Raw genomic sequence first — 25,529 nt, forward strand, 5'->3', positions numbered from 1 at the left:
ATAACACCTTACAAACCTTTACAGGGAAAGGTTTTCTACATTCTTCAGGCGGCACGGTGGCGCAGCGGTAGAGTTGCTGCCTTACAGCGAATGCAGCGCCGGAGACCCGGGTTCCATCCCGACTACGGATGCTGTCTGTACGAAGTTTGTACGTTCTCCCCGTGACCTGCGTGGGTTTTCTCCGAGATCTTCGGTTTCCTCCCACACTACAAAGACGTGCAGGTTTGTAGGTGAATTGGCTTGGTAAATGTAAAAATTGTCCCTAGTGGGTGTAGGATAGTGTTAATGTGCGGGGATCGCTGGGCGGCCTGTTTCTGCGCTGTATCTCTAAACTAAACTAAACCTTCCTGGTTTCTTCAACATTTTTCCTTTCAAAACTGTACTGACCCCTGATTGCATCAAGTCATGTTCACCCAACACCCTTGCACATTAAGTGCTGGAGTAGCTCAGCGGGTCAGGCAGCATCTGCGGAGAAAAACGAAGGGTGGCATTCTTCAGTCTGAAGAAGGGTTACATCCTGAAATGTTACTCATCCTTTCTATCCAGAGATGCTGCCTGTCCCGCTGAGGTACTCCAGCACTTTGTGTCTATCTTCATCTTAATCCAGCACCTGCAGATTCTTCCTACACCCTTGCATGCTTTCTGTTAGCTGCTAGACTGCCAATGCCTCCTTTTCAAATTACTAATTCCTATGTGGCCAAGCCTCTCTCTGTCTTTGATACAACTGATTGAGATAACTAGGCTGCTTTGAGGTTTAGTTTAGTTAGAGATACAGCGCGCAAAAAAGGCCCTTCAACGGGTTCGCACCGACCAGCGATCCCCGCACATTAATACTATCCCACACACAATAGGACAATTTACAATTTTACCAAGCCAATTAACCTACAAACCTGTACGTCTTTGGAGTGTGACAGGAAACTGGATCCCGAAGAAAACCCGCGCAGGTCACGGGGAGAACGTACCAACTCTGTACAGACAGCACCCGTAGTCAGGATGGAACCCAGGTCACTGGCGCTGTGAGGCAGCAACTCTACCGCTGCACCACCCTGCCACCCATTCTAATCTGTGCACCTGTTTTTAAATGTTCCATCAGTGTACACTGGGCCATCAACAACCTTGACCATAAGCTTCCCCCGTCCATCCCAGCCTCTGTTTTTCTGCCGTGTTCTCTTCGTTAAGATTTTGTTTTGTTTGATTAGACTTTTGGCCATCTATCCTATTGCCTCCAGTCAAAGCTTTGCTCCGTAATAGGCCTTGCAATATATTACTATGTTAAGGGCTCCATTTAAATACTTTGTTGTGCCTGCGTTAGAAACATAGAAACATAGAGAATAGGTGCAGGAGGAGGCCATTTGGCCCTTCAAGCCAGCACCGCCATTCATTGTGATCATGGCTGATCATCCACAATCAGTAACCCGTGCCTGCCTTCTCCCCATATCCCTGGATTCCACCAGCCCCTAGAGCTCTATCTAACTCTCTTCTAAATTTATCCAGTGAATTGGCCTCCACTGCCTTCTGTGGCAGAGAATTCCACAAATTCACAACTCTCTGGGTGAAAATGTTTTTTCTCATTTCAGTTTTAAATGGCCTCCCCTTTATTCTTGGACTGTGGCCCCTGGTTCTGGACTCCCCCAACATTGGGAACATTTTTCCTGCTTCTAGTTTGTCCAATCCTTTTATAATTTTATACGTCTCTATAAGATCCCCTCTCATCCTTCTAAACTCCGGTGAATACAAGCCCAGTCTTTCCAACCTTTCCTCATATGACAGTCCTGCCGTCCCGGGGATTAACCTGGTGAACCTACGCTGCACTGCCTCAATAGCCAGAATGTCCTTCCTCAAACTAGGAGACCAAAACTGCACACAATACTCCAGATGTGGTCTCACTGGGGGGGCTGTACAACTGCAGAAGGACCTCTTTACTTCTATACTCAAATGTTCCTCTGTACGATAGTTTTAGCTTGCCATTAACTCATTTATTCCAAGGATGTACAATGAACCTGAAGTATTTGTACATGTACTTTACTTTTGGAAACAATAATTTTGTATATATGTGTTGCCTGTGAGTCCTTCAAGAAGTAAAGCTATTTTATTATGTGTGGGTAGGATCCTTTGATCCTTTCAATATTCGTTCAGTGGAAAGGTTCATAGTCCAACTCACCATAACAAACGAGACAGGGGATTTTCTGTAAATAATATAAAATTCCAAATGAATATAAAATTGCAGAACCATTCCAAACAATAACCAAGGATGTCACATGTGAGAGAGAGAAATATTGCTTGGGGGGAAAAAGTAAGGAAAAGTAAGAAAAAGTAACGAGAATGCCCCAGCACAATGGGGTAGAGCAAGTCTGAACGGCATTTATTTTAATGCAAGGAGTATTGGAAGCAAGGGGGATGAATTGAAGGTGTTACTGAACACATTGTTGCCATTAAGGAAACATGGTTGAAGGAAGGGCAGGACTGGCAGCTCAATATTCCAGGATATAGAATCTTCAGGAGAGACAGAGAGCAGGGAAAAAGGGGAGGGGGTGTTGCAGTATTAATCAAAGAATCTATTTCTGCTGTAAGAAGGGATGACATATTAGCGGGTTCCTCAAATGAGGCTATTTGGGTGGAATTGAGAAATAGAAAAGGGGCATGCACCTTACTGGGTGTATACTACAGACCCCCAAACAGTCAGAGGGAAATAGAAGAACATATTTGTAAGCAAATCTCGGGGGTGTGTGAAAACAACAGGGTAGTAATAGTAGGGGATTTCAACTTCCCGAATATTGATTGGGATAGCCAAAGTGTCAAGGGCCCTGAGGGTGCAGAGTTCCTAAGGGTCATCCAGGAGGGCTTTTTGAGCCAATATGTTGAAAGTCCAACAAGGGAGGGGGCGGTATTGGACTTAATCTTGGGAAATGAGGCCGGACAGGTGGCTGAAGTGTCAGTGGCGGAGCATTTTGGTGACAGTGATCACAATTCAGTGATATTTAAGGTGATAATGGAAAAGGATAAAGAGGGAGCAGAGGAAAGAGGAAAATGTCTAAATTGGGGCAAGGCCGATTTTAATCTGATAAGGCAGAAGTTGGCCCTGGTGGACTGGGATCAGCTTCTCGTGGGGAGGACCGCATCAGAACAGTGGGAGTCATTCAAAGGAATAATTGAAAAAGTACAGAGGAAGCATGTTCCCCTAAAGTTTAAGGGTGGGACAAACAAGTCCAAAGAACCTTGGATGTCGAACGATATAGTAGGATTGATTCCAAAAAAAAGGGGGGGCTTTTGGAAGGCATAAAGAACTTGAGGCACAGGCATCATTAGAGGAATACAGAAGGTGTAGGGCGGTTCTTAAAAAAGAAATGAGGAGAGCAAAAAGGGGCCATGAGATAGCACTAGCGGGCAAAATAAAAGAAAATCCCAAAGTGTTCTATAAGTATATCAAGGGTAAGAGGATAACGAGGGAAAGAGTGGGGCCCATCAGGGACCATAGTGGAAAGCTGTGTGTGGAGCCAGAGGATGTAGGAGATGTTTTAAATGATTTTTTTGCATCTGTTTTTACGAGGGAGGAGGGCGATGCGGACTTAGAAATGGAGCAGGAGGGTTGTGATGTTCTTGAGCATATTGCTATTGACAGAGAGGCGGTGCTGGAGGCTCTGGCAGGCTTAAAAGTGGATAAGTCTCCGGGCCCTGACGAGATGTATCCCAGGATGCTGAGAGAGGCAAGGGAGGAGATTGCGGGGGCTCTGGCACAAATTTTCAGAGCCTCTCTTGCAACAGGGGATGTACCGGAGGACTGGAGGATAGCTAATGTGGTGCCATTATTTAAAAAGGTCAGTAGGGATAAACCTGGGAACTACAGGCCGGTGAGTCTGACATCGGTGGTGGGGAAGCTGCTAGAAAGGATTCTGAGGGACAGAATCAGTCTTCACTTGGAGGATCGAGGGTTAATTAAGGATAGTCAACATGGCTTTGTAAGGGAAGGTCGTGTCTGACTAACTTGATTAAATTTTTTGAAGGGGTGACCAAGGAGGTAGATGGGGGTAGTGCAGTGGATGTGGTATACATGGATTTCAGTAAGGCTTTTGACAAGGTCCCACACAGGAGACTAGTCAAGAAGGTAAGAGCCCATGGGATCCAGGGCACCTTGGCAAAATGGATTAAAAAACTGGCTTAGTGACAGAAGGCAGAGGGTGATGGTAGAAGGGTGCTTCTGTGACTGGAGGCCGGTGTCCAGTGGGGTGCCGCAGGGATCGGTGTTGGGTCCCTTACTATTTGTAATCTACATTAATGATCTGGATGTCAACGTACAGGGCATGATCAGCAAGTTTGCAGATGACACAAAGTTAGGGGGGGTGGTGAATAGCGAGGAAGGGATCTGCAAACTGCAGGAAGATATAGATGAGATGGTCAGATGGGCGGAGCAGTGGCAGATGGAATTTAATCCTGAAAAGTGCGAGGTGATGCACTTTGGCAGAAATAACTTGGAGAGGGAGTACACCATGAATGGAAGGACCCTAGGGAAGACAGGGGTACAGAGGGACCTTGGAGTGCAGGTACACAAGTCCTTGAAGGCAGCAGGACAGGTGGACAGGGTGGTCAAAAAGGCATATGGATTACTGGCCTTCATTAGCCGGGGCATCGAATATAAAAGAAGGGGGGTAATGATGGAATTGTACAGAACACTGGTGAGGCCACAGCTGGAGTATTGTGTACAGTTCTGGTCACCACATTATAGAAAGGATGTGATAGCTTTGGAGAGGGTGCAGAGGAGATTCACCAGGATGCTGCCAGGGATGAAGGGCCTCGGCTATGAGGAGAGACTGAGCAGACTGGGGTTGTTTTCCCTGGAGCAGAGACGGCTGAGAGGGGACATGATCGAGGTGTACAAGATCATGAGGGGCATAGATAAGGTAGATGGCGGGGAACTTCTTCCACTGGTGGAAGGTTCAACAACGAGGGGACATAGATACAGGGTAAGGGGAGGGAGGTTTCGGGGGGATGTGAGAAATAACTTTTTCACCCAGAGGGTGGTTGGAGTCTGGAACTCACTGCCTGGGGTGGTGGTGGAGGCGGGAACACTCACAATGGATGGGCACTTGAAATGCTACAACATTCAGGGCTACGGTCCAAATGCGGGAAAATGGGATTAAAATTAGACTGTGTTTGGTAACGGGCGGCGCGGACACGATGGGCCGAAGGGCCTCTTTCTGTGCTGTAGGACCCTATGACTCTATAAAATTCCATTTCTCTCTTCAGCTGATACTTTTGAAACATATAAGATTATTAAGGAATTGGACCACGCTAGAGGCAGGAAACATGTTCCCAATGTTGGGGGAGTCCAGAACCAGGGGCCACAGTTCAGGAACAAGGGGTAGGCCATTTAGAACGGAGATGAGAAAAAAAAGTTTTCAGTCAGAGAGTTGTGAATCTGTGGAATTCTCTGCCTCAGAAGGCAGTGGAGGTCAATTCTCTGAATGCATTCAAGAGGGAGTTAGATAGAGCTCTTAAAGATAGCAGAGTCAGGGGGTAGGGGGAGAAGGCAGTCTCTGTCGGTGAGACCAAGCGCAGACTCGGCAATCATTTCACTGAATATCTCCGCTCAGTCCGTCTAGACCTACCTGATCACCCTGTTGCTAAACACTTTGACTCCCAATTCCCACTCCGACCTTTCTGTCCTGGGCCTCCTCCATTGTCAGAGTGAGGCCCAGCACAAATTGGAGGAACAGCACCTCATATTTCGCTTGGGCAGCTTACACCCCAGCAGTATGAACATTGACTTCTCTAACTTCAAGTAGCCCTTGCTTTCCCTCTCTCTCCATCCCTCCCCCACCCCAGTTCTCCCACCAGTCTGACTGTCCGCCTGATTCATTTTTTTCTCTGTACACTTCGTTGTCACCTTCCCCTAGCTAACAATGATCTATTCTACATTTTCCTTGAACTGACCCCTTTGATGTCTCGTTTTCACACCTTACCCTTCCATATCTCAGTCTCTCTCTCCTCTGATTCTCAGTCAGAAGAAAGGTCTCGACCCGAAAGGTCTCCCATTCCTTCCCTCCAGAGATGCTGCTTGTCCCGCTGAGTTACTCCAGCTTTTGTGTCTATCTTTATCCTGAATGATGTATGAGTCTGTAGCGACCATAGAGAATGGTCCAGGTCGTCGAACCCTCAGATTGGCCAGCGAGGTCACGTGTGAACGCGACCATGGGGATTGGTCCAGGGAGCGACATCGCTGATTGGCCAGCGTGGTCATGTGCGCTTTTGGCGCCCGAAATGTTCAGTTCGGCGAAGTCTTCGAAGAAGACAGTAAGTTTTTGATGGTTGTCCTTTACCTTGTTGTTTAACTCTGTATTCGAATATTGCGGCTGCAATAAACTTCTTCTACAACCAACAAGTTTTCGGACTCGCCATATTGGTGACCCCGACGTGATCTGGACGATCACCGACTATGCAGGGACACGACGCCTCGTTGTTGATTGCCGCGCCTGGCACACCGGAGTTAAGCGCGGTAAGCGTTCACCTTCCGTTGTTTTGGACACATTCACCGCAATCTTGGTTTGTCCACACCGAAGCTCAATTTCATATAAAGAAGATATCGGACGACTCGACGATGTATTACTACCTCGTCAGCGCTCTATCACCGGAGACGACCACACGCGTGATGCGGTTCATCGTTAATCCACCTGCGGAAAACAAGTACGAGGCAATGAAGAAAGTGTTACTGCGAACCTTCGGGTTTAATAGGCATGATTGCGCTGCAAGACTTCTGCACCTACCGGACCTCGGAGATCGACGGCCTTCCGTTCTCATGGCCGAAATGATGATGCTAGCCGGTGAGCATACGGATTGCCTTATGTTCGAACAGGCATTCCGAGAGAAGCTTCCTGAGGATGTCCGACTGCTGCTCACGGATTGTTCTTTTAAGGACCCCGAAGCATATGCAGCGAAAGCGGACGCGCTCATAGCGGCTAAAAACAAGGCAAGCGGTTCGATCAACAAGGTCTCGACATCAGTGACCACGCCACAGCGACATCAAGATGGCGCCGCGTCTCCCGCCAGTTCTCCGAAAGCCCGCCAAAAAGATCCGCACAAGCGCGGCTGGTGCTATTATCACCTACGATGGGGTAGCGAATCCCGCAACTGCCGCTCACCTTGTACCTTCGCAGGAAATGCCTCGGCCGATCGTACATAGGGGCAGTTACGATTGGCCAGAACCGACTCCTCTACGTCCACGATCGATTCACGGACACAGAATTTTTGGTGGACACGGGAGCCATCGTCAGTATAGTGCCGCCGACCGACCTCGAAACCAGAACGGGTAAGACAGGTCCCACCCTCATCGCGGTTAATGGCAGCCCCATTCGCACTTTCGGTACACGGAAGATGTCCCTTGTGTTAGGCCTCCGCACGTACGAATGGCCATTCATCATAGCAGACGTCAGACAAGCGATCCTGGGCGCAGATTTTCTCTGGGCTTTTTCACTGGTACCTGATGTCCGCGGTAACGACCTCCGACCCTCCGCCGGCGAGGAGCCCGTCGCTCCGACAATCACCTCCCCGCCCAGCCCTACTGTCCAGGCCGTCGTCGCGGCCCCTGACTCGTATGCTGAGATCCTGGCGGAGTTTCCAGAGCTGCTCATCCAACGTTTTGACACGCCTTCGGCCAAGCACGGCGTGGTCCATCACATCCGCACCGAGGGCCCTCCTATTTTTGCTCGGGCCAGGAGACTACCCCCAGACAAACTGGTGGTGGCACGGGCGGAATTTAGGAAGATGGAGGATATGGGAATTGTCCGTCAGTCCGACAGCCCGTGGGCCTCGCCGTTGCATATGGTCTCCAAGGCATCTGGGGGGTGGAGACCATGTGGCGAGTATCGGCGTCTCAATGCTGTCACCACGGCTGATCGCTACCCCATACCGCACCTACAGGACTTTTCGTCTGGGCTGGAAGGAGCGGTGGTGTTCTCCAAAATCGATTTGGTGCGAGGATACCACCAGATCCCGGTGCGACCGGAGGACATACAGAAAACTGCAACGATTACTCCGTTCGGGTTGTTTGAATGGTTGCGTATGCCTTTCGGTTTAAAGAACGCGGCACAGGCTTTCCAACGACTGATGGACCGTGTGGGTCGGGGTTTACCCTTTTTGTTTATTTATTTAGACGACATCCTGGTCGCCAGCCCCTCAGTGCAGGAACACCAGGTCCACTTGCGGACTGTGTTCCAGCGGCTCCAAGACCACGGGCTCATTATCCAACCCTCCAAGTGTCAATTCGGCCTCCCTTCTCTTGATTTTCTAGGGCACAGAATTACCCCTGCCGGCGCCTCCCCTTTGCCCGAGAAGGTGGAGGCTATCCGGGCATTTCCCAGGCCCACCACAGTGAAAGGGCTGCAGGAGTTCGTAGGTATGGTTAACTTCTACCATAGGTTCGTTCCGGCAGCTGCGCGGGTCATGCGCCCGCTCTTCCAGTGCCTTGCGGGAAAACCGGTAGAGTTGATATGGTCCCCGGCCGCAGAGTCGGCTTTTACAGCAGCTAAGGCAGCATTAGCAGACGCCACCATGTTGGTCCACCCGAGCCCCTCCGCCCCCACGGCCCTGACGGTTGACGCGTCTGACGTGGCGGTGGGCGGGGTCTTGGAGCAGCAGGTTGGTGGCCGTTGGCAGCCCTTGGCGTTTTTCAGCCGGCAACTAAATTCGGCTGAGCTGAAGTATAGCGCATTTGACCGAGAGCTTCTGGCCCTCTATTTAGCTGTTCGTCATTTCAGGTATTTCCTTGAGGGCCGCCCATTTGTGGCCTTTACGGACCACAAACCATTAACATTTGCATTTTTCAAATTGTCTGACCCATGGTCGGCCCGCCAGCAGCGGCACCTGACTGCTATCTCCGAATTTACCACCGATGTCCGTCATGTCGCGGGTAAGCTTAATGCCGTTGCTGACGCCCTGTCTAGACCTGCTTTTTCCCCTATTTCGGCGGTGGACTGCGAGGTGGATCCCCAGGAGCTTGCGGAGGCACAGCTTCTAGCGGATACCGCTTCGGCATACCAGTCCACCACTTCGGGATTGAAGTTGGCTCAGGTAGCCTGCGGGTCGGAAGGCACGAAAGTATGGTGTGATGTTTCTCTTCCCCGTCCCAGGCCGGTAGTACCGCCCTCCCTTCAGCGCCGGGTTTTTGATGCCATTCATGGGCTGGCGCACCCGTCCATCCGCTCCACCTCTGCTTTGGTAGCAGCTCGGTTTGTCTGGCATGGCCTACGGAAACAGGTAGCGGGTTGGGCGCGTTCCTGCGTTCCCTGTCAGACCGCTAAAGTCCAGCGCCATGTCCAGCCCCCCGTACAGGAGTTCGAGGTCCCAGCAGTTCGTTTTTTCCACATCCACGTGGATTTAGTCGGGCCTTTGCCTTCCTCCCGGGGCTACACCCACCTCCTCACGGTGGTGGATCGGTTCACCCGGTGGCCAGAGGCTTTCCCATTGTCTGATATTTCGTCAGCGTCTTGTGCCAGGACTTTGGCCCTCCATTGGGTAGCTCGTTTCGGGGTCCCGGCAGTTATTACCACTGACAGGGGGCCGCAGTTCACTTCGTCCCTCTGGGCCGCGCTCGCAGAACTGTACGGGTCCAAGTTACAACCCACGACTGCATATCACCCCCAGGCAAATGGACTTGTAGAAAGGTTCCACCGTCAACTTAAGGCGTCCCTCAGTGCAAGGCTTGAAGGCCCGGACTGGGTAGACCAGCTCCCCTGGGTTCTTCTGGGCATCCGGACAGCTCCTAAGCTAGATCTCGGTGCGTCTTCCGCGGAGCTAGTATATGGCTCGACACTTCGAGTACCCGGAGATTTGTTTCCGGACCCTTCAGACCAGCTGCCTACAGTTCCATCAGTGTTAGCATCTCTCCGGGCACGGGTGGGTTCCCTGGCTCCAGTTCCGACTTCACGTCATGGGTGTCCCATGGTACATGAACCGCCTTCCCTGAAGGACTGTGAGTTTGTGTTTCTGCGAAAAGATTCCCATCGCGCCCCGTTGCAGAGGGTCTATCAAGGGCCGTTCCGGGTTTTGCGTAAGGGAACGGCTACCTTCACCTTAGACATGTGCGGCAAGAGTGAGCTCGTCTCGGTGTCCCGGCTCAAACCTGCGCACTTGGATCCGGATCAACCAGTCCTGGTCGGCCAAACCCCTAGGAGAGGCCGACCTCCGTTAGTTCCGCTCAGTCCAGGACCCCCCTTTCCGGCAGTTCCTCCAGGACCCCCCGTTCCGGCAGTTCCTCCAGGACCCCCCGTTCCGGCAGTTCCTCCAGGACCCCCCGTTCCGGCAGTTCCTCCAGGACCCCCCGTTCCGGCAGTTCCTCCAAGTCCGGAACCCCCGGCTCCTGTGGTTCAGGCTGCCCCTCTCCGTACTCGTTATGGTCGTGAAATCCGGCTCCCTGCTAGGTTCCGTACCTCGGGTTCTGGGGGGTGGTCATGTAGCGACCATAGAGAATGGTCCAGGTCGTCGAACCCTCAGATTGGCCAGCGAGGTCACGTGTGAACGCGACCATGGGGATTGGTCCAGGGAGCGACATCGCTGATTGGCCAGCGTGGTCATGTGCGCTTTTGGCGCCCGAAATGTTCAGTTCGGCGAAGTCTTCGAAGAAGACAGTAAGTTTTTGATGGTTGTCCTTAACCTTGTTGTTTAACTCTGTATTCGAATATTGCGGCTGCAATAAACTTCTTCTACAACCAACAAGTTTTCGGACTCGCCATAAGTCGAAGGCTTATCGCATCCTGTGCTTGCACACCTGCTGCCTGAAAATGGGTCAACGACAGGGAACTGGAAATGCTTGGCAACACTCTCTCACCCCATCCTGACCGACCTCCTCCACAGGCACACTCCCACCTGCACCCTCTGCTCTGCTACTGCCAATCTCCTATGCCCCCACATCCGGACCAAACTCAGATCCTGGGGGGACAGGGCTTTCTCCATCGCTGCTCCCACCCTATGGAACTCACTACCTCAAACCGTCAGAGACTCCTCCACACTCACCACATTCAAAACATCGCTGAAGTCTCACCTGTTCAGTACTGCCTTCAACCACTGAAGGTCACCTCACCTTCTGTCTCCTTTCTCTGTTCGTTTACTTATTTATCTATTTATTCACTTCCCTATGTTCTCTAAATCCCTGTAAAGCGTCTTTGAGTATATGAAAAGCGCTATATAAATGTAATGTATTATTATTATTATTATTAATCAATCACGATCTTCTACGCCTCTATCAAATCTCTTCTCAGCCTCTAATCCAAGCAGTACCACACCAATTTCTAAACTATTAGCTCTAGACCCTTTCCCTGGAACCATTGTATTGAATCATATCCTTATCCTCACAAGGACTTTCACGTCCTTTCCAAAAGTAAGTGACCAGAATCCGACACTCTTTAGTCAGAGGGTGGTGAATCTGTGGAATTCCTTGCCACAGAGGGCTGAGGAGGCCAAGTCAATGGATATTTTTAAGGCAGAGATGGATAGATTGTTGATTAGTGCGGGTGTCAGGGGCAGGAGAATGGGGTTAGGAGGGAGAGATAGATCAGCCATGATTGAATGGCGGAGTAGACTTGATGGGCCGAATGGCCTAATTCTGCTGCTGTCATTTTGAATTTATGACACAATACTGCAATTGTGACTTAGTTATTGGCCAATATAACCTCTGCATTCTTATATCTGTGCCTCCAAGGTACAATTTGCATTATAGACCACTCAAAATTCCCTTCAGGGATTCATGCACTAATACACCCAGGTCCTCTTTCCTTTGAACAATCTCTACTGTTTAAGCTCTACTGTTTAATCGCTACTTTTCCTCATTAATTTATTTCCAAAATATATCACATCACACTTTGTGTCAAATTGCTTGTGATACTTGTCTGCCGTTCACCCAGCCTTCTGGTTCTCTTGCTATTCCTATTGGCCTCACTGTTTACTGTACTTTCAAAGGATATGTCATTTGGGAATTTAGCATTGCACATTCATATATCAAATTCATATCAAAACTTATATCAGTTTTATATCGGGTGGCACGGTGGCACAGCGGTAGAGTTGCTGCTTTACAGCGAATGCAGCGCCGGAGACCCGGGTTCCATCCCGACTACGGGTGCTGTCTGTACGGAGTTTGTACGTTCTCCCCGTGATCTGCGTGGGTTTTCTCCGAGATCTTCGGTTTCCTCCCACACTCCAAAGCCGTACAGGTTTGTAGGTTAATTGGCTTGGTAAATGTAAAAATTGTCCCTAGTGTGTGTAGGATAGTGTTAATTTGTGGGGATCGCTGGTTGGCACGGACCCGGTGGGCCGAAGGGGCCTGTTTCCGCGCTGTGTCTCTAAACTAAACTAAAAACAGTTTCCCATTCTCCAGTCTGAAAAACGAGCGTTGTTTCTCCAGCAGATTGTTCGTTGTTCCTATTTATCACCGTGTACTTCTTCTGATGTTTAGTTTAGTTTAGTTTAGAGATGCAGCATGGAAACAGGCCCTTCGGCCCACCAAGTCTGTACTGACCAGCGATCCCCGCACATTAACACCACCTTACACACACTCGGGACAATTTTACACTTACACCAAGCCAATTAACCTACAAACCTGTACGCCTTTAGAGTGTGGGAGGAAAGTGAAGATCACAGAGAAAACCCACGCAGGTCATGGGGAGAACGTACAAACTCCGTACAGGCAGCACCCGTAGTCAGGATGGAACCCGGGTCTCCGGCGCTACTGCCAGATGTAAGACAGTAGATCTACCGTTGCACCATTGTGCCTCCCTTCTGCTTTTAAATGTCTTCTGCATTTAAATAAATCTTTTGCTTGTGCTGCATGCCATTCTTTCCCCTTTCTATTCTTCATTAAAGGCCTTGTCAAGTCAAGCCGAGTTTATAATAAAAAATCAAGCTTGCAACAGTATCACAGGCACACGTAGACTCGGGCAAATACACACAAAAAACAAATTATATATAAACAGACAATGCAAAAAACAAGATAATATTGTAAAAACACAAGTAGAAAACAACAGGTCCATGGCAGTGCAAGAGGTGGACCATAGTGTTCCATTGTTGCGATATGATTTGTCCAGGTTAATGAGGTAGACACAAAAAGCTGGAGTAACTCAGCGGGTCAGGCGGCATCAAGGAAAATGTTCCCGCTGTTGGGCGAGTCCAGAACCAGGGGTCATAGTTTAAGAATAAGGGGTAGGCCATTTAGGACTGAGATGAGGAAATACTTTTTCACCCAGAGAGTTGTGAATTTGTGGAATTCTCTGCCACAGAAGGCAGTGGAGGCCAATTCACTGGATGTTTTCAAGAGGGAGTTAGATAGAGCTCTTAGAGCTAAAGGAATCAAGGGATATGGGGTAAAAGCAGGAATGGGCTACTGATTTTGGATGATCAGCCATGATCATATTGAATGGCGGTGCTGGTTTGAGGGGCCAAATGGCCTCCTCCTGCACCCATTTTTCTATGTTTTCTATATACTTTTGATTATTTCAAAGAGTTGTCACATGAGATGTCAGTGACTTGAAAATCGTTTGCCTATTATATGATCAGGAGCCTGGTTTGATCACATTCTACATGTAATGTGAAATTTTATAGTAATAATCTGCTCTTTGTTTTTCAGACAATATCCTCGACGACCGACCTGAGACCAAGCCTGCAAGTGATAAATTCCACTTTGAGTATTCAGAAGAAACTCCACGCAGAATTAAGAAAATATCATCAGACGCAATGTTGCTCAGCAAAGAAAAGACAAAGCAAAAAAGATTCATTGTGAGAAATGGCACATGTACTCTCTCTTTAGAATCACGGTTGACTGTTCTTCATCATTCTGGAAATGACAAAAAATAGTAATATTACCTTTTGCAATGTATGTTAAACACTACCAAGGTTTTGGCATGTGATCCAAACCCGATAATTATTCTGCTGCCAACTCCAATTGTTTTTTCATTTCTATTTCGAGTCTGTCATACAGTCATAAAGTCACACAGCGTGGAAACAGGTCCTTCGGCCCAACTTGCCCACACCGACCAACATACCACATCGTTTCGCTGAACACCTCCGCTCAGTCCGCCCAAATCGGTTGCCAAACACTTTAACTCCCCCATAGACACAGAATGCTGGAGTAACTCAGCGAGCCAGGCAGCATCTATGGAGAAGGAATGGGTGACGTTTCGGGTCAAGACCCCTCTTCAGACTGATCGTGGCGAGATAGGATTTAACTCAGTGAAGTGTAAGGTCCTGCACTTTGGGAAGTGGAGTTCTGGTCATACATATAGAGTAAATGGCGGGGACCTTAAGAGTGTGGATGCACAGGAACTCTTGGATTGCTAGTCTACAAATGCTGAAAATGGTGACAGGTGGACAGGGTAGTGAAGAAGGCATTTGATATTTTAGCTTAGTTTAGAGATACAGTGCGGAAACAGGTCCTTCGGCCCACCGAGTTCACACCGGCCAGCGATCCCAGCACACTAACACTACCCTACACACACGAGGGACATTTTTAAACATTTATAACCAAGCCAATTGACCGACAAACCTGTACGTCTGTGGAGCGTGGGAGTAAACCGAAGGTCTCAGAGAAAACCCACGCAGGTCACGGGGAGAACGTACAAACTCCGTACAGACAGCACCCGTAGTCGGGATGGAACCCGGGCCTGTGGTGCTGTAAGGCAGTACCTCTACCCGCTGCGCCACCGTGCCACACTCATGTTTTTATTGTTCTGAGTGATATCTGGCTGTGAGTGTCAAAGATGTTGACAAATATTCAACATTGCAGACCACAATGTCTACTCGGATGGCCCAGGATTGGAGGGCTGTTGGGGAGATGTTGATCACTGGCTGATGTGATCTCTGTGCGTCCAGCTTTGCCATACCAAGTCAGTGGGCGTTGCCAGGGGTCAGGCCGCAACTAGGGTTGCCAACTTCCTCACTCCCAAATAAGGGACAAAGAGTGACGTCACTGCCCCGCACCCCACGTGACCTCACCCAGCCAGCGGCCACATGCTCCCACTCCACCAATGGCAGCTGCCCGGGCCGGGAGGAGGGTTGCTATGCAACCTCCGTTTGGCGGCGCTCGGGCCTACACTGACTGGGACTACAGCGGCCCCCAGGCTACAGTGTCCGGGCCTACAGTGTCCCGGCCTACTGCGTCGTCCGGGCCTAATACTGCGCCGTCGGGTCCTAAAATAGGCCCTTTGGCCCACCGGGTTCGCGCCGACCAGCGATCCCCGCACGTTAACACTATCCTATACCCACAATTTTTACATTTACCAAGCCAATTAACCTACAAACCTGCACGTCTTTGGAGTGTGGGAGGAAACCAAAGATCTCGGAGAAAACCCACGCAGGTCACGGGGAGAACGTACAAACTCCGTGCAGACAGCGCCCGTAGTCGGGATGGAACCCGGGTCTCTGGTGTTGCATTCGCTGTAAGGCATCAACTCTACCGCTGCACCACCGTTCAGAGGCAGATTTCCAGCCTCAGATATCTGTGGAAAATCGTCAGCTTTGAACTTCAAGAGGGGGTCCACTGGACTAGCAAGGGTCAGGCTGGAAGTTAAAGTTAAAACCCAATCTTCTGCAGGTTTACACTATTCCCAGTGCGGGGAGCGTTATCAAGATGGATGATCTGCCCCAGATCAATATATTGTCAGTCTTGGTTCTTACACTCACTTGAATCAGAACTGCAAGGCTGGAGCCTGCATGTACACTTCAGGCTGATACTACAGCTCAGTACTGTCTTGACCCGAAACCTCACCCATTCCTTCTCTCCAGAGATGCCGCCTGTCCCGCTGAGTTACTCCAGCACTTTGTGTCTATCGCAGGGAGAGACTTAATGTCCCATCTGAAAGACTCGGCTGGTCTGCTCAGTAGTAATGGATTCCATGCAAATTATCCTTTATTTCCTGGCCAAAACGTACCTCCCATATAACACTCCAAAAGAAATAAATCATTTGGTAATTGTCCCATTGATATGTACAAATTAACTGGTCCATTCTCTGAGTTACAACTGTAGCTGCTGTTCAAAAGTTCACAAGTTATAGGAGTAGAATTAGGTCATTCAGCCCATCGAGTCTACTCCGCCATTCAATCCTGGCTGATCTCTGCCTCCTAATCCCATTTTCCTGCCTTCTCCCCATCCCACCCTTGACACCCGTTCTAATTAAGAATTTGTCTATCTCTGCCCCCAAAATATCCACTGACTTGGCCTCCACAGCCCTCTGTGGCAATGAGTTCCACAGATTAACTACCCTCTGACTAAAGAAGCTCCTCCTCATCTCCTTTCCAAAAGAGCGCCCTTTAATTCTGAGGCTGTGACCTCTGGTCCTAGACTCTCCCACTAGTGGAAACATCCTCTCCACATCCACTCTATTGAAGCCTTTCATTATTCTGTACGTTTCAATGAGGTCCCCCCTCAACCTTCTAAACTCCAGTGAGTACAGGCCCAGTGCCAACAAATGGTCTCAGTACAGAATTGCCTGTAAAATGTCTCTGTTTATCCCACTGTGGGGGGAAGCGTGATATGAATTCTTCCTCTTGCTGCATGAATTGTGCCGGATGAGCAGGTGATGTAAGGATGATGAACTGTGCCGCGGATTTATTAATGCTCTGTTTAATTCCCAGGTTTACGACATGGAGCTGGGTGAAGAGTTCTACTTGCCCCAAAACAAAAAAGAAAGCAGACAAATAGCACCTGAACTTTCCGACTTGATCATCTACTGTCAGGCTGTCAAGTTTACAGGTCAGCACATGTCCTCACCACTCACTCAGAGGCTTGTTAAAGGAAGCAACCCGTAGATTTATGTCTCTCTGGTCCCCTTTTGTAGATCTGTTCGGAGAATGTAGCTCGTCAGGTAGAATCTGTGGAGGAAATTGGACACACAAGGAAGACTTGAAGAAGAGTCCCGACTCGATACAACGGCTGACAGTTTCCCTCCACAGATGCTGCCTGACTTGCTGAGGTCCTCCAGCAGTTTACTTTTCCTCGGGATTCCAGCGTCTGCAGTCTCTTGTTTGTTCCTTTTGTAGATGACGGTTTCATTCAGAAATTACCATTGGAATGGAGAGGAGAGAAACATGGTAGTCGGTCAATAGAATTTGGGCAAAGGGAGGTCTTTTGTGCAATGTACGTAACACAAGGCAGTAAGCACGCATGTGGCTGTCTAAATAGCTCCACACTTCCCCGACCATCCAGCCACATTGAAGTCTGCTCCATGCACTTTTTCATTGAAATATATTACTATTAATCATAATTATAATCATACTTTATTAGCCAAGTATGTTTTGCAACATACAAGGAATTTGTTTTGCCGTACAGACATACGAATTAAAAGCAACAGGACACACAAAGTACATTTTAACATGAACATCCACCACAGTGACTCCTCCACATTCCTCACTGTGATGGAAGGCGAAAAAAAGTTCAATCTTCTTCCCTTCGGGGGCCTCAAACCTTCCGTTGACGGGGCGATCTTGACTCCCATAGCCAGCGGCGTTTGGGCCCTCCGCGTCGGGGTGATCAAGCTCCTGCATCAGGGGGGGATCTCTGATCCCCCGCGCCGGGCGAGCCGACCCCGGGTCGGGGCTGGTCGAAACCTTCTGCGTCGTTTGGAGCTTCCCAACATCGGTCTCTACCCGAGACTGCGAGCTCCTAGATGTTGACATCCGCAGGCCGCGTTTGGAGCGTCGATCCCAGGCAAGGGATCGCAGACTCCGATTGTAAGTCCACGGCCCACGGTGGGGCTCAAAGTCAGTCTCGAGCAAGGCCGCCAGCTCCAAGATGTTAGGCCGCAGAGCGACCGGAGATACGATCCGGAAAACAATCGCATCATTTTGTGATGTAAATCCTATTAAATAAAATGTATTTAATTTTAAAGATAGAACAATAAATTGTGTCCTTGCATGTACATCAGATGGAATGATTTTAGCTATTGTTGGTTCACCATCAATGGTCCAACAGAAACCAAAGCAGGAAGCAATGTTTTCACATGGTCTGCAAGGACACGGGTGGGAGCTGCTGAAAATATAAACCAGCCTTTGCATCTCTTGGAAAACTGTGAACTCTGTGCCCTGACCCTTTCCTCTTTTCAATGGGAACAGGCCTTTCCACTTTGAACGCTGCAGGATCAAGCAGAGTCAAAGTGAAAACCAACAGGAAGTCGAACAGAATGAACCCTGGGGAATCGATGACATCAATGAAGTCATCTGGAAGAGGCAAGTGTCTTGTTTAGCTGCTTCCCACACCAAACTGGGGACTTGGTTACAAAATGAGCGATTCAATGCTTTAATTTAAAGTGCGTAAAATAAAATCATTATCGGCGAATTAGTCATTTTAATCCACCGTTGTAATTTGAAGGCCAGATGAAATTAGTGTTATATTTAAATTATCATGATATTTTGTTGCTCTTATTTAACAATTGAAGGAATGTTAGTTATAAAAAACTGGATCAGCTCAGCGGGTCAGGCAGCATCTCTGGCACGATAGCTCAGCAGTAGAGCTGATAGCTCCCAGTGCCAGAAACCCAGGTTTGAGTCTGACCTCGAGTTACTGTCTGTCTGGAGTTTGTACATTCTCCCCGTGACCACATGGGATTTCCCCGGGAGTTTCGGTTTCCTCCCACACTCCAAAGGTTTGTAAGTTAATTGGCTTTGGTAAAATTGTAAACTGTCCCTAGTGTGTAGGATAGTGTTTGTGTGCGGGGATCGCTGGTCAGTGCAGGCTCGGTGGGCCGAAGGGCCTGTTTCTGCACTGTATCTCCAAACTAATGTAAACTAAAAAAGGAATAGGTGACGTTTCGGGTCGAGAGACTGTTCCTTTTCTCATGAGATGCTGCCTGACCCACTGAGTTACTCCAGTTTTTTTGTTTGGATCCGGTTTAAACCTGTACATTGAAGGAATGTTGTTTGGTACTAATGTGACTCTTCTTATCAAGTCCACATCACAAGATTATAAATTGTCCAGCCAGAGCTGAACACACTTCTCGGCATCTGCACGCAATGGCGTCTTGTGCTTCTGGTGCGTAGTGGTGGAACGATTGGTGGAAACAGGGCCACAACGTGAACGTTCTTTCCTTGACCCCCCACTAAAGTGACTAACACTTGCATAAGATTTATGAGTCTCCTCTCTTGGGAATATTATTTCTTGCTCTGTTAGATGAGCATTGTTGAGGTAATTACCACTTCAGTGTAGGAACGTGGATGGAACTTTACTCAACGTGTAAAGTCACACTCAACTTTCGGCTGATAGAGCTGCCACCGCAAAGTGCCAGAAACCCAGGTTTGATTCTGACCTTTGGTTGCTGACTGTTTGGAGTTTGCACGTTCTCCCTGTGACAGTGTGGGTTTCCTCCAGGTGCTTTGGGTCTCCTCCCACATGCCAAGGGAGTGCGGGTTTATAGGTTACTTGGCCTCAGTAAACTGCCCTGTAAAATGTGTAGGGAGTGGGAAACAGCGAGAACATAGAAATAGTGTGAACGACAGATCGATGGTCAGCATGGACTCGGTGGGCCGAAGGGTCTGTTTCCAAACTGTATCTCTAAACTATATTAAAAAGACTGAACCAGAACAGGAGTGATAAACGTACACCAATCTTTGCACTGTAAACTGTTGGGTCATTTCCTTTTGATTCCAGAGAGTTGATATCATAAAGGTCCATTGCCCATCTAAACAAAAAATAGTAAAAACAAGCAGAAACTCCAGAATTATTTCATAATCTTATGGCTGATGGCATGGATAAGCTCTGGAAGAGTTTTTTATTTATCTTTCCAAATCATTTGGGGATTTAAGAAGTTAGAGCTCAGAATGAGTTTAAGATTACGTGATCGGTGAAGTGACTGTACTGTACGTTTCGCCTGTGAGAGAAACGTTTGTTGGGCCCAAACCTTTCCTGCATTGGTGCAGCACCCTCTCCTCCCCCCCTCCTCACCCCTCCCGTCCTCCCCTCCCCTCCTCCCACCCTCCCCTCCCCCTCCCTCTTCCCCTCCCCCCTTCCCCTCCCCCCACTCAATCCCCCTCAACCCCCCTTATCCTCCCTCCCTCACCCCCTCCCTCCCTCCTCCCTCCCTCCCTCACCCCCTCCCTCCCTCCCTCACCCCCTCCCTCCCTCCTCCCTCCCTCCCTCACCCCCTCCCTCCCTCCTCCCTCCCTCCCTCACCCCCTCCCTCCCTCCTCCCCCCCTCCCTCACCCCCTCCCTCCCTCCTCCCTCCCTCCCTCACCCCCTCCCTCCCTCCTCCCCCCCTCCCTCACCCCCTCCCTCCCTCCTCCCTCCCTCCCTAGGAGATAGATTTAAACTTTAAAATGTGAATCACTTTAAAAACATAACACCGATTTCATTTAAGCTTCTTCCATTAGCACCAAAGGGACGTCGGTGAGTAAGGTGGGCCTAAAATTGTCATGCTATCCTGTACCGTTTTGGCTGTAGTTCAGGAACAAACAAACAAACAAACGAGAGTTTTAGTATATAGATAATAATAGCTCTGTCAGTTGTGGTCGAGCTTTAACTTGCTCAGACCATAAATTCTGACATCCTGCTCCCTAGATCCTTTTTACCTTTCCATCATTTTGAGATGTTTCTTAATCTCCCTTTATAACCAAGCTTTTGATCTGCAGTCCGAAAATCCTCTTTTGCTTTGATGTCTATTTCCGATAATGATTTTTTTTTAAATTTTGGGCTATATATAGTGAACTATGTTGGAATAATCCAAGTCGATTAGTTCAAGGTACTGCTCGGACCTTTATGATTTAAAAGATTTGAATATTGGGTTTTTGTTGGTTTTATTAAAGCTAAAGATTTAGGCATCACGTTGGCGCAGCGGTAAAGTTGCTGCCTTACAGCGCTTACAGCACCAAAGACCGCAGTTCCATCCTCCCTGCCCAAGGGAGCTGTCTGTACAAAGTTTGTACATTGTCCCCGTGACCTGCGTGGGTTTTCTCCGAGAACTGTATTTACCTCCCCACACTCCAAAGATGTAGGATAATTGGATAGGTAAAATTGTAAATTGTTCCCAGTGTAGGACAGTGTTAATGTGAGATATAATCTCGCTGGTCAGTGCAGACTCGGTGGGCCGAATGGCCAGTTTGCTCGCCGTTTCTCTAAAAAAACTAAAACCAGCCCTAAAAACCTCTTTTGCTTTGATAACCATTTTTGATAACGTTTCGGGCTACAGCTTTGGATGAACTTTGCTGGGTTAATCCAAGTTGGTGCCACTGTTCAGACCTTATTGCCTAAGATTTAAATACTGTATTGGCTTTTTTTGGTTTTATTAGGAAGGAGATGAAGAGAAGTTTCTTTAGTCAGAGGGTGGTGAATCTGTGGAATTCAATGCCACAGAAAGCTGCAGAGGCCAAGTCAGTGGGTATTTGTAAGGCCGAGATAGATAGATAGATTCTTGATTAGTACGGGTGTCAGAGATTATGGGGAGAAGGCAGGAGAATGGGGTTAGGAGGGAGAGATAGATCAGCCACGATTGAATGGCGGAGTAGACTTGTTGGGCCGAATGGCCTAATTCTATTCCTAGAAGCGGTGGCGCAGCGGTAGAGTTGCTGCCTTACAGCGAATGCAGCGCCGGAGACCCGGGTTCCATCCCGACCACGGATGCTGTCAGTATGGAGTTTGTACGTGCTCCCCGTGACCTGCGTGGGTTTTCTCCGAGATCTTTGGTTTCCTCCCACACTCCAAAGACGTACGGGTTTGTAGGTTAATTGGCTTGATAAATGTAAAGATTGTCCCTAGTGGGTGTAGGATGGTGTTAATGTGCGGGGATCGCTGGTCGGCGCGGACCCGGTGGGCCGAAAGGGCCTGTTTCCGCGCTGTATCTCTAAACTAAAATTATGGAGAGAAGGCAGGAGAATGGGGTTAGGAGGGAGAGATAGATCAGCCACGATTGAATAGCGGAGTAGACTTGATGGGCCGAATGGCCTAATCCTGCTCCTATCACTTATGACCCTAATGACCTAAAGATTTACTTTGCACACAGCAACCTCTTTTGAGGTGATAAGAAAGAACTGTGAAGAACCACCTTCTCCTCCATTCAACCCGACCACCTCTCTCAGTGCCATCATCAGAACGCCCAAATGTTATCACATATCGTCAGTCAATGAGAACACGGCCAAGAGACTGTGCCGACGTTATTCCCAGGAACTGATCCAGCACACGGTGTGCCAGCTGCTGCGCATCTACCCTGCTGCCACCCGCATTGACTCCTCCAACCCATCACCCCTCATGTTCTGGCTCCATGGGATACAGTCGGTCGCTCTCAATTATCAAACAGACGGTGAGTACTCGGCATGTTGGAAGAATTCATTATTTGCGTGAAAACGTTCACGAGAAATTCCATCGATCAAAAACTGGTTGTGCTTCTTGCAGAATACCGTACTACAATTTCCAACCACCTTTCAGTCTCAAGATTAGAATGATTAAACACGTTTGAAAGCAGTGCTAATGTAATATCATTGAACTATGGGCAGTCACGGTGGCGCAGCGGTAGAGTTGCTGCCTTACAGCGAATGCAGCGCCAGAGACCCGGGTTCCATCCCGACTACGGGCGCTGTCTGTGCGGAGTTTGTACGTTCTCCCCGTGACCTGCGTGGGTTTTCTCCGAGATCTTCGGTTTCCTCCCACACTCCAAAGACGTACAGGTTTGGAGGTTAATTGGCTTGGTATTAATTTGAAAATTGCCCCTTGTGTAGGATAGTGTTAGTGTATGGAGAATGCTGGTCAGTGCAGACCCAGTGGGCCGAAGGGCCTGTTTCCACACTATATTTCTAAAGTAGACTAAGCTGCTGCTCTCAGCTTCAGTGACCTGGGTTAAAACATGTATTAAAACATGAAAAATATTCCCAATGTTGGGGGAGTCCCAAACCAGGGGCCACAGTCTAAGAATAAAGGGGAGGCCATTTAAAACTGAGGTGAGAAAAAACTTTTTCACCCAGGGAATTGTGAATCTGTAGAATTATCTGCCACAGAAAGCAGTGGAGGCCAATTCACTGGATGAATTTAAAAAAAGAGTTAGATAGAGCTCTAGGGGCTAGTGGAATCAAGGGATATGGGGAGAAGCCAGGCACGGGTTACTGATTGTGGATGATCAGCCATGATCACAATGAATGGCGGTGCTGGCTGCACGGTGGCGCAGCGGTAGAGTTGCTGCCTTCCTCCCACGTTCCAAAGACGTACAGGTTTGTAGGTTAATTGGCTTGGTAAATGTAAAAATTGTTCCCAGTGGGTGTAGGAAAATTGTCCCCAGTGTTAATGTGCGGGGATCGCTGGTCGGCGCGGACCCGGTGGGCCGAAGGGCCCGTTTCATTGCTGTATCTCTAAACTAAACTAAACTAATTACCAGTGAAAGTGCTGACATAATTGTGCCGTCTGATGTATTAAAGTGTTCTGTCCTTAAGTTTACAACAGATACTTCGTGGGAAGCAACATTGCAGTTTAATACATAATGACGGAATCAGTTTCAAAGGCCAGATTTACTGGAGAATCTTGTTCACATTGGATGAAAACAATGACAATAGATATTTATTCCACACCAAATACATATAAACTTGTTATTGTCACAAAATAAGCAACATTTGATTGATCAATACTTTGGAGTCTTGATAATGTTTCAGTAATCACTTTATAACTTATATAGTCTTTTACCCAGAGTAGGGGAATCGAGGACCAGAAGACATAGGTTCAAGGTGAAGGGGAAAAAATGTAATAGGAATCCGAGGGGTAACTTTTTCACACAGAGGGTGGTGGGTGCATGGAGCAAGCTGCCAGAGGAGGTAGTTGAAGCTGGGACTATCCCATCGTTTAAGAAACAGTTGGACAGGTACATGGATAGGACAGGTTTGGAGGGATATGGACCAAGCGCAGGCAGGTGGGTACAGGAAGTATTGAATGGAAGAGTTGTTTTTCCATGATGAGTTCCTGATGGGTTTCTTTTGATCATTTGGGAATAAATTACAACTTATCCCACAACACCAAGTTCGGAATTACAGGGAAGATACAAACTTTTGTTAAGCTAAGCATTCAATTGTTTTACCTACTCTTGCGTGAGTGACAACGTGCAGTTTCACCAGGGTTGCCAACTGTCCCGTATTAGCCGGGACATCCCGTATATTGGGCTAAATTGGTTTGTCCCATACAGGACCGCCCATGGCCCGAATTAGGCCCAGGGGGTGCTGTAGGCCCGGACACTGCAGGCCCAGACACTGCAGGCCCAGACACTGCAGGCCCGGACACTGCAGACCCGGACACTGCAAGCCCGGACACTTCAGGCCCGGACACAGCAGGCCCGGACACTGCAGGCCCAGACACTGCAGGCCCGGACACTGCAGGCCCGGACACTGCAGGCCCGGACACTGCAGGCCCGGACACTGCAGGCCAGGACACTGTAGGCCCGGATGCTGCAGGCCCAGACACTGCAGGCCTGGACACTGCAGACCCGGACACTGTAAGCCCGGCCACTTCAGGCCCAGACACTGCAGGCCCAGACACTGCAGGCCCGGACACTGCAGACCCGGACACTGCAAGCCCGGACACTTCAGGCCCGGACACAGCAGGCCCGGACACTGCAGGCCCGGATACTGCAGGCCCGGACACTGCAGGCCCAGACACTGCAGGCCCAGACACTGCAGGCCCAGACACTGCAGGCCCGGACACTGCAGACCCGGACACTGCAAGCCCGGACACTTCAGGCCCGGACACAGCAGGCCCGGACACTGCAGGCCCAGACACTGCAGGCCCGGACACTGCAGGCCCGGACACTGCAGGCCCGGACACTGCAGGCCCGGACACTGCAGGCCAGGACACTGTAGGCCCGGACACTGTAGGCCCGGACGGTGTAGATCCAGAGGCCCCAGCGCTGCCTAACAGAGGTTGCGTAGCAACCCGCCACCCGGCCCGGACGGCCGCCATTGGTGGAGCGGGAGCACGTGGCCGCTGGCTGGGTGAGGTCATGTGGGGCGCTGGGTGACGTCACCTTTTGTCCCTTATTTGGGAGTGAGGAAGTTGGCACCCCTAAGTATAACTCAGAATGGCCAATTTGTGCCATGTAATAGGTCACTGCTCACAGAATTCTCTCACCTCTTTTCAGATCTGCCAATGCATCTGAACACAGCCATGTTTGAAGCCAATGGTGGGTGCGGTTATGTGCTAAAATCATCCGTCTTATGGGACAGAAACTGTCGCATGAACAATCAGTTTTCTCCTCTTGAACGGATCGAGAACATGTGTCCATCCATACATTCCATAACAGTAAGTGGAAAGAAACATGCTCCTGTTTTGTCTAGCAGTACAAAGGCAAGATCTGAGTTGATCTGTGTGGGAAGGAACTGCAGATGCTTGTTTAAACCGAAGATAGACATCAAATAGTGATTTCTCTAACTTCAAGTAATCCTGGCATCCCCTGTCTCTCAATCCCCACCCTGTTCATTGTGCGAGATTCAAAGTCATCTTGTTGAGTCTCATTGTCTGTACTCGTTTTCACCTAACCCACAGCTAACAATGGTCTCTTTCCTTTACCATCGTTCTTTCATTCATCTGTTCTTTATCTCCCTTTAT

At 49.1% G+C, this 25,529-nt stretch overlaps 1 protein-coding gene across 3 annotated transcripts in view; it reads left to right on the top strand.

Moving 5' to 3' along the window:
• Positions 1 to 25,529, top strand: part of plce1 (phospholipase C, epsilon 1) — a 428,705-nt gene that overhangs the window by 374,639 nt on the left and 28,537 nt on the right. For all 3 annotated transcript variants that reach the window (XM_078413731.1, XM_078413732.1, XM_078413733.1), the window contains 5 exons: positions 13,604 to 13,752; positions 16,606 to 16,723; positions 18,082 to 18,195; positions 21,958 to 22,254; positions 25,063 to 25,223. In XM_078413731.1, the coding sequence (XP_078269857.1) occupies positions 13,604 to 13,752; positions 16,606 to 16,723; positions 18,082 to 18,195; positions 21,958 to 22,254; positions 25,063 to 25,223 (839 nt within the window). The remainder of the gene's footprint in view (positions 1 to 13,603; positions 13,753 to 16,605; positions 16,724 to 18,081; positions 18,196 to 21,957; positions 22,255 to 25,062; positions 25,224 to 25,529) is intronic.

Source organism: Rhinoraja longicauda, chromosome 16 (assembly GCF_053455715.1).
Source record: "Rhinoraja longicauda isolate Sanriku21f chromosome 16, sRhiLon1.1, whole genome shotgun sequence".
NCBI lineage: Eukaryota > Metazoa > Chordata > Chondrichthyes > Rajiformes > Arhynchobatidae > Rhinoraja > Rhinoraja longicauda.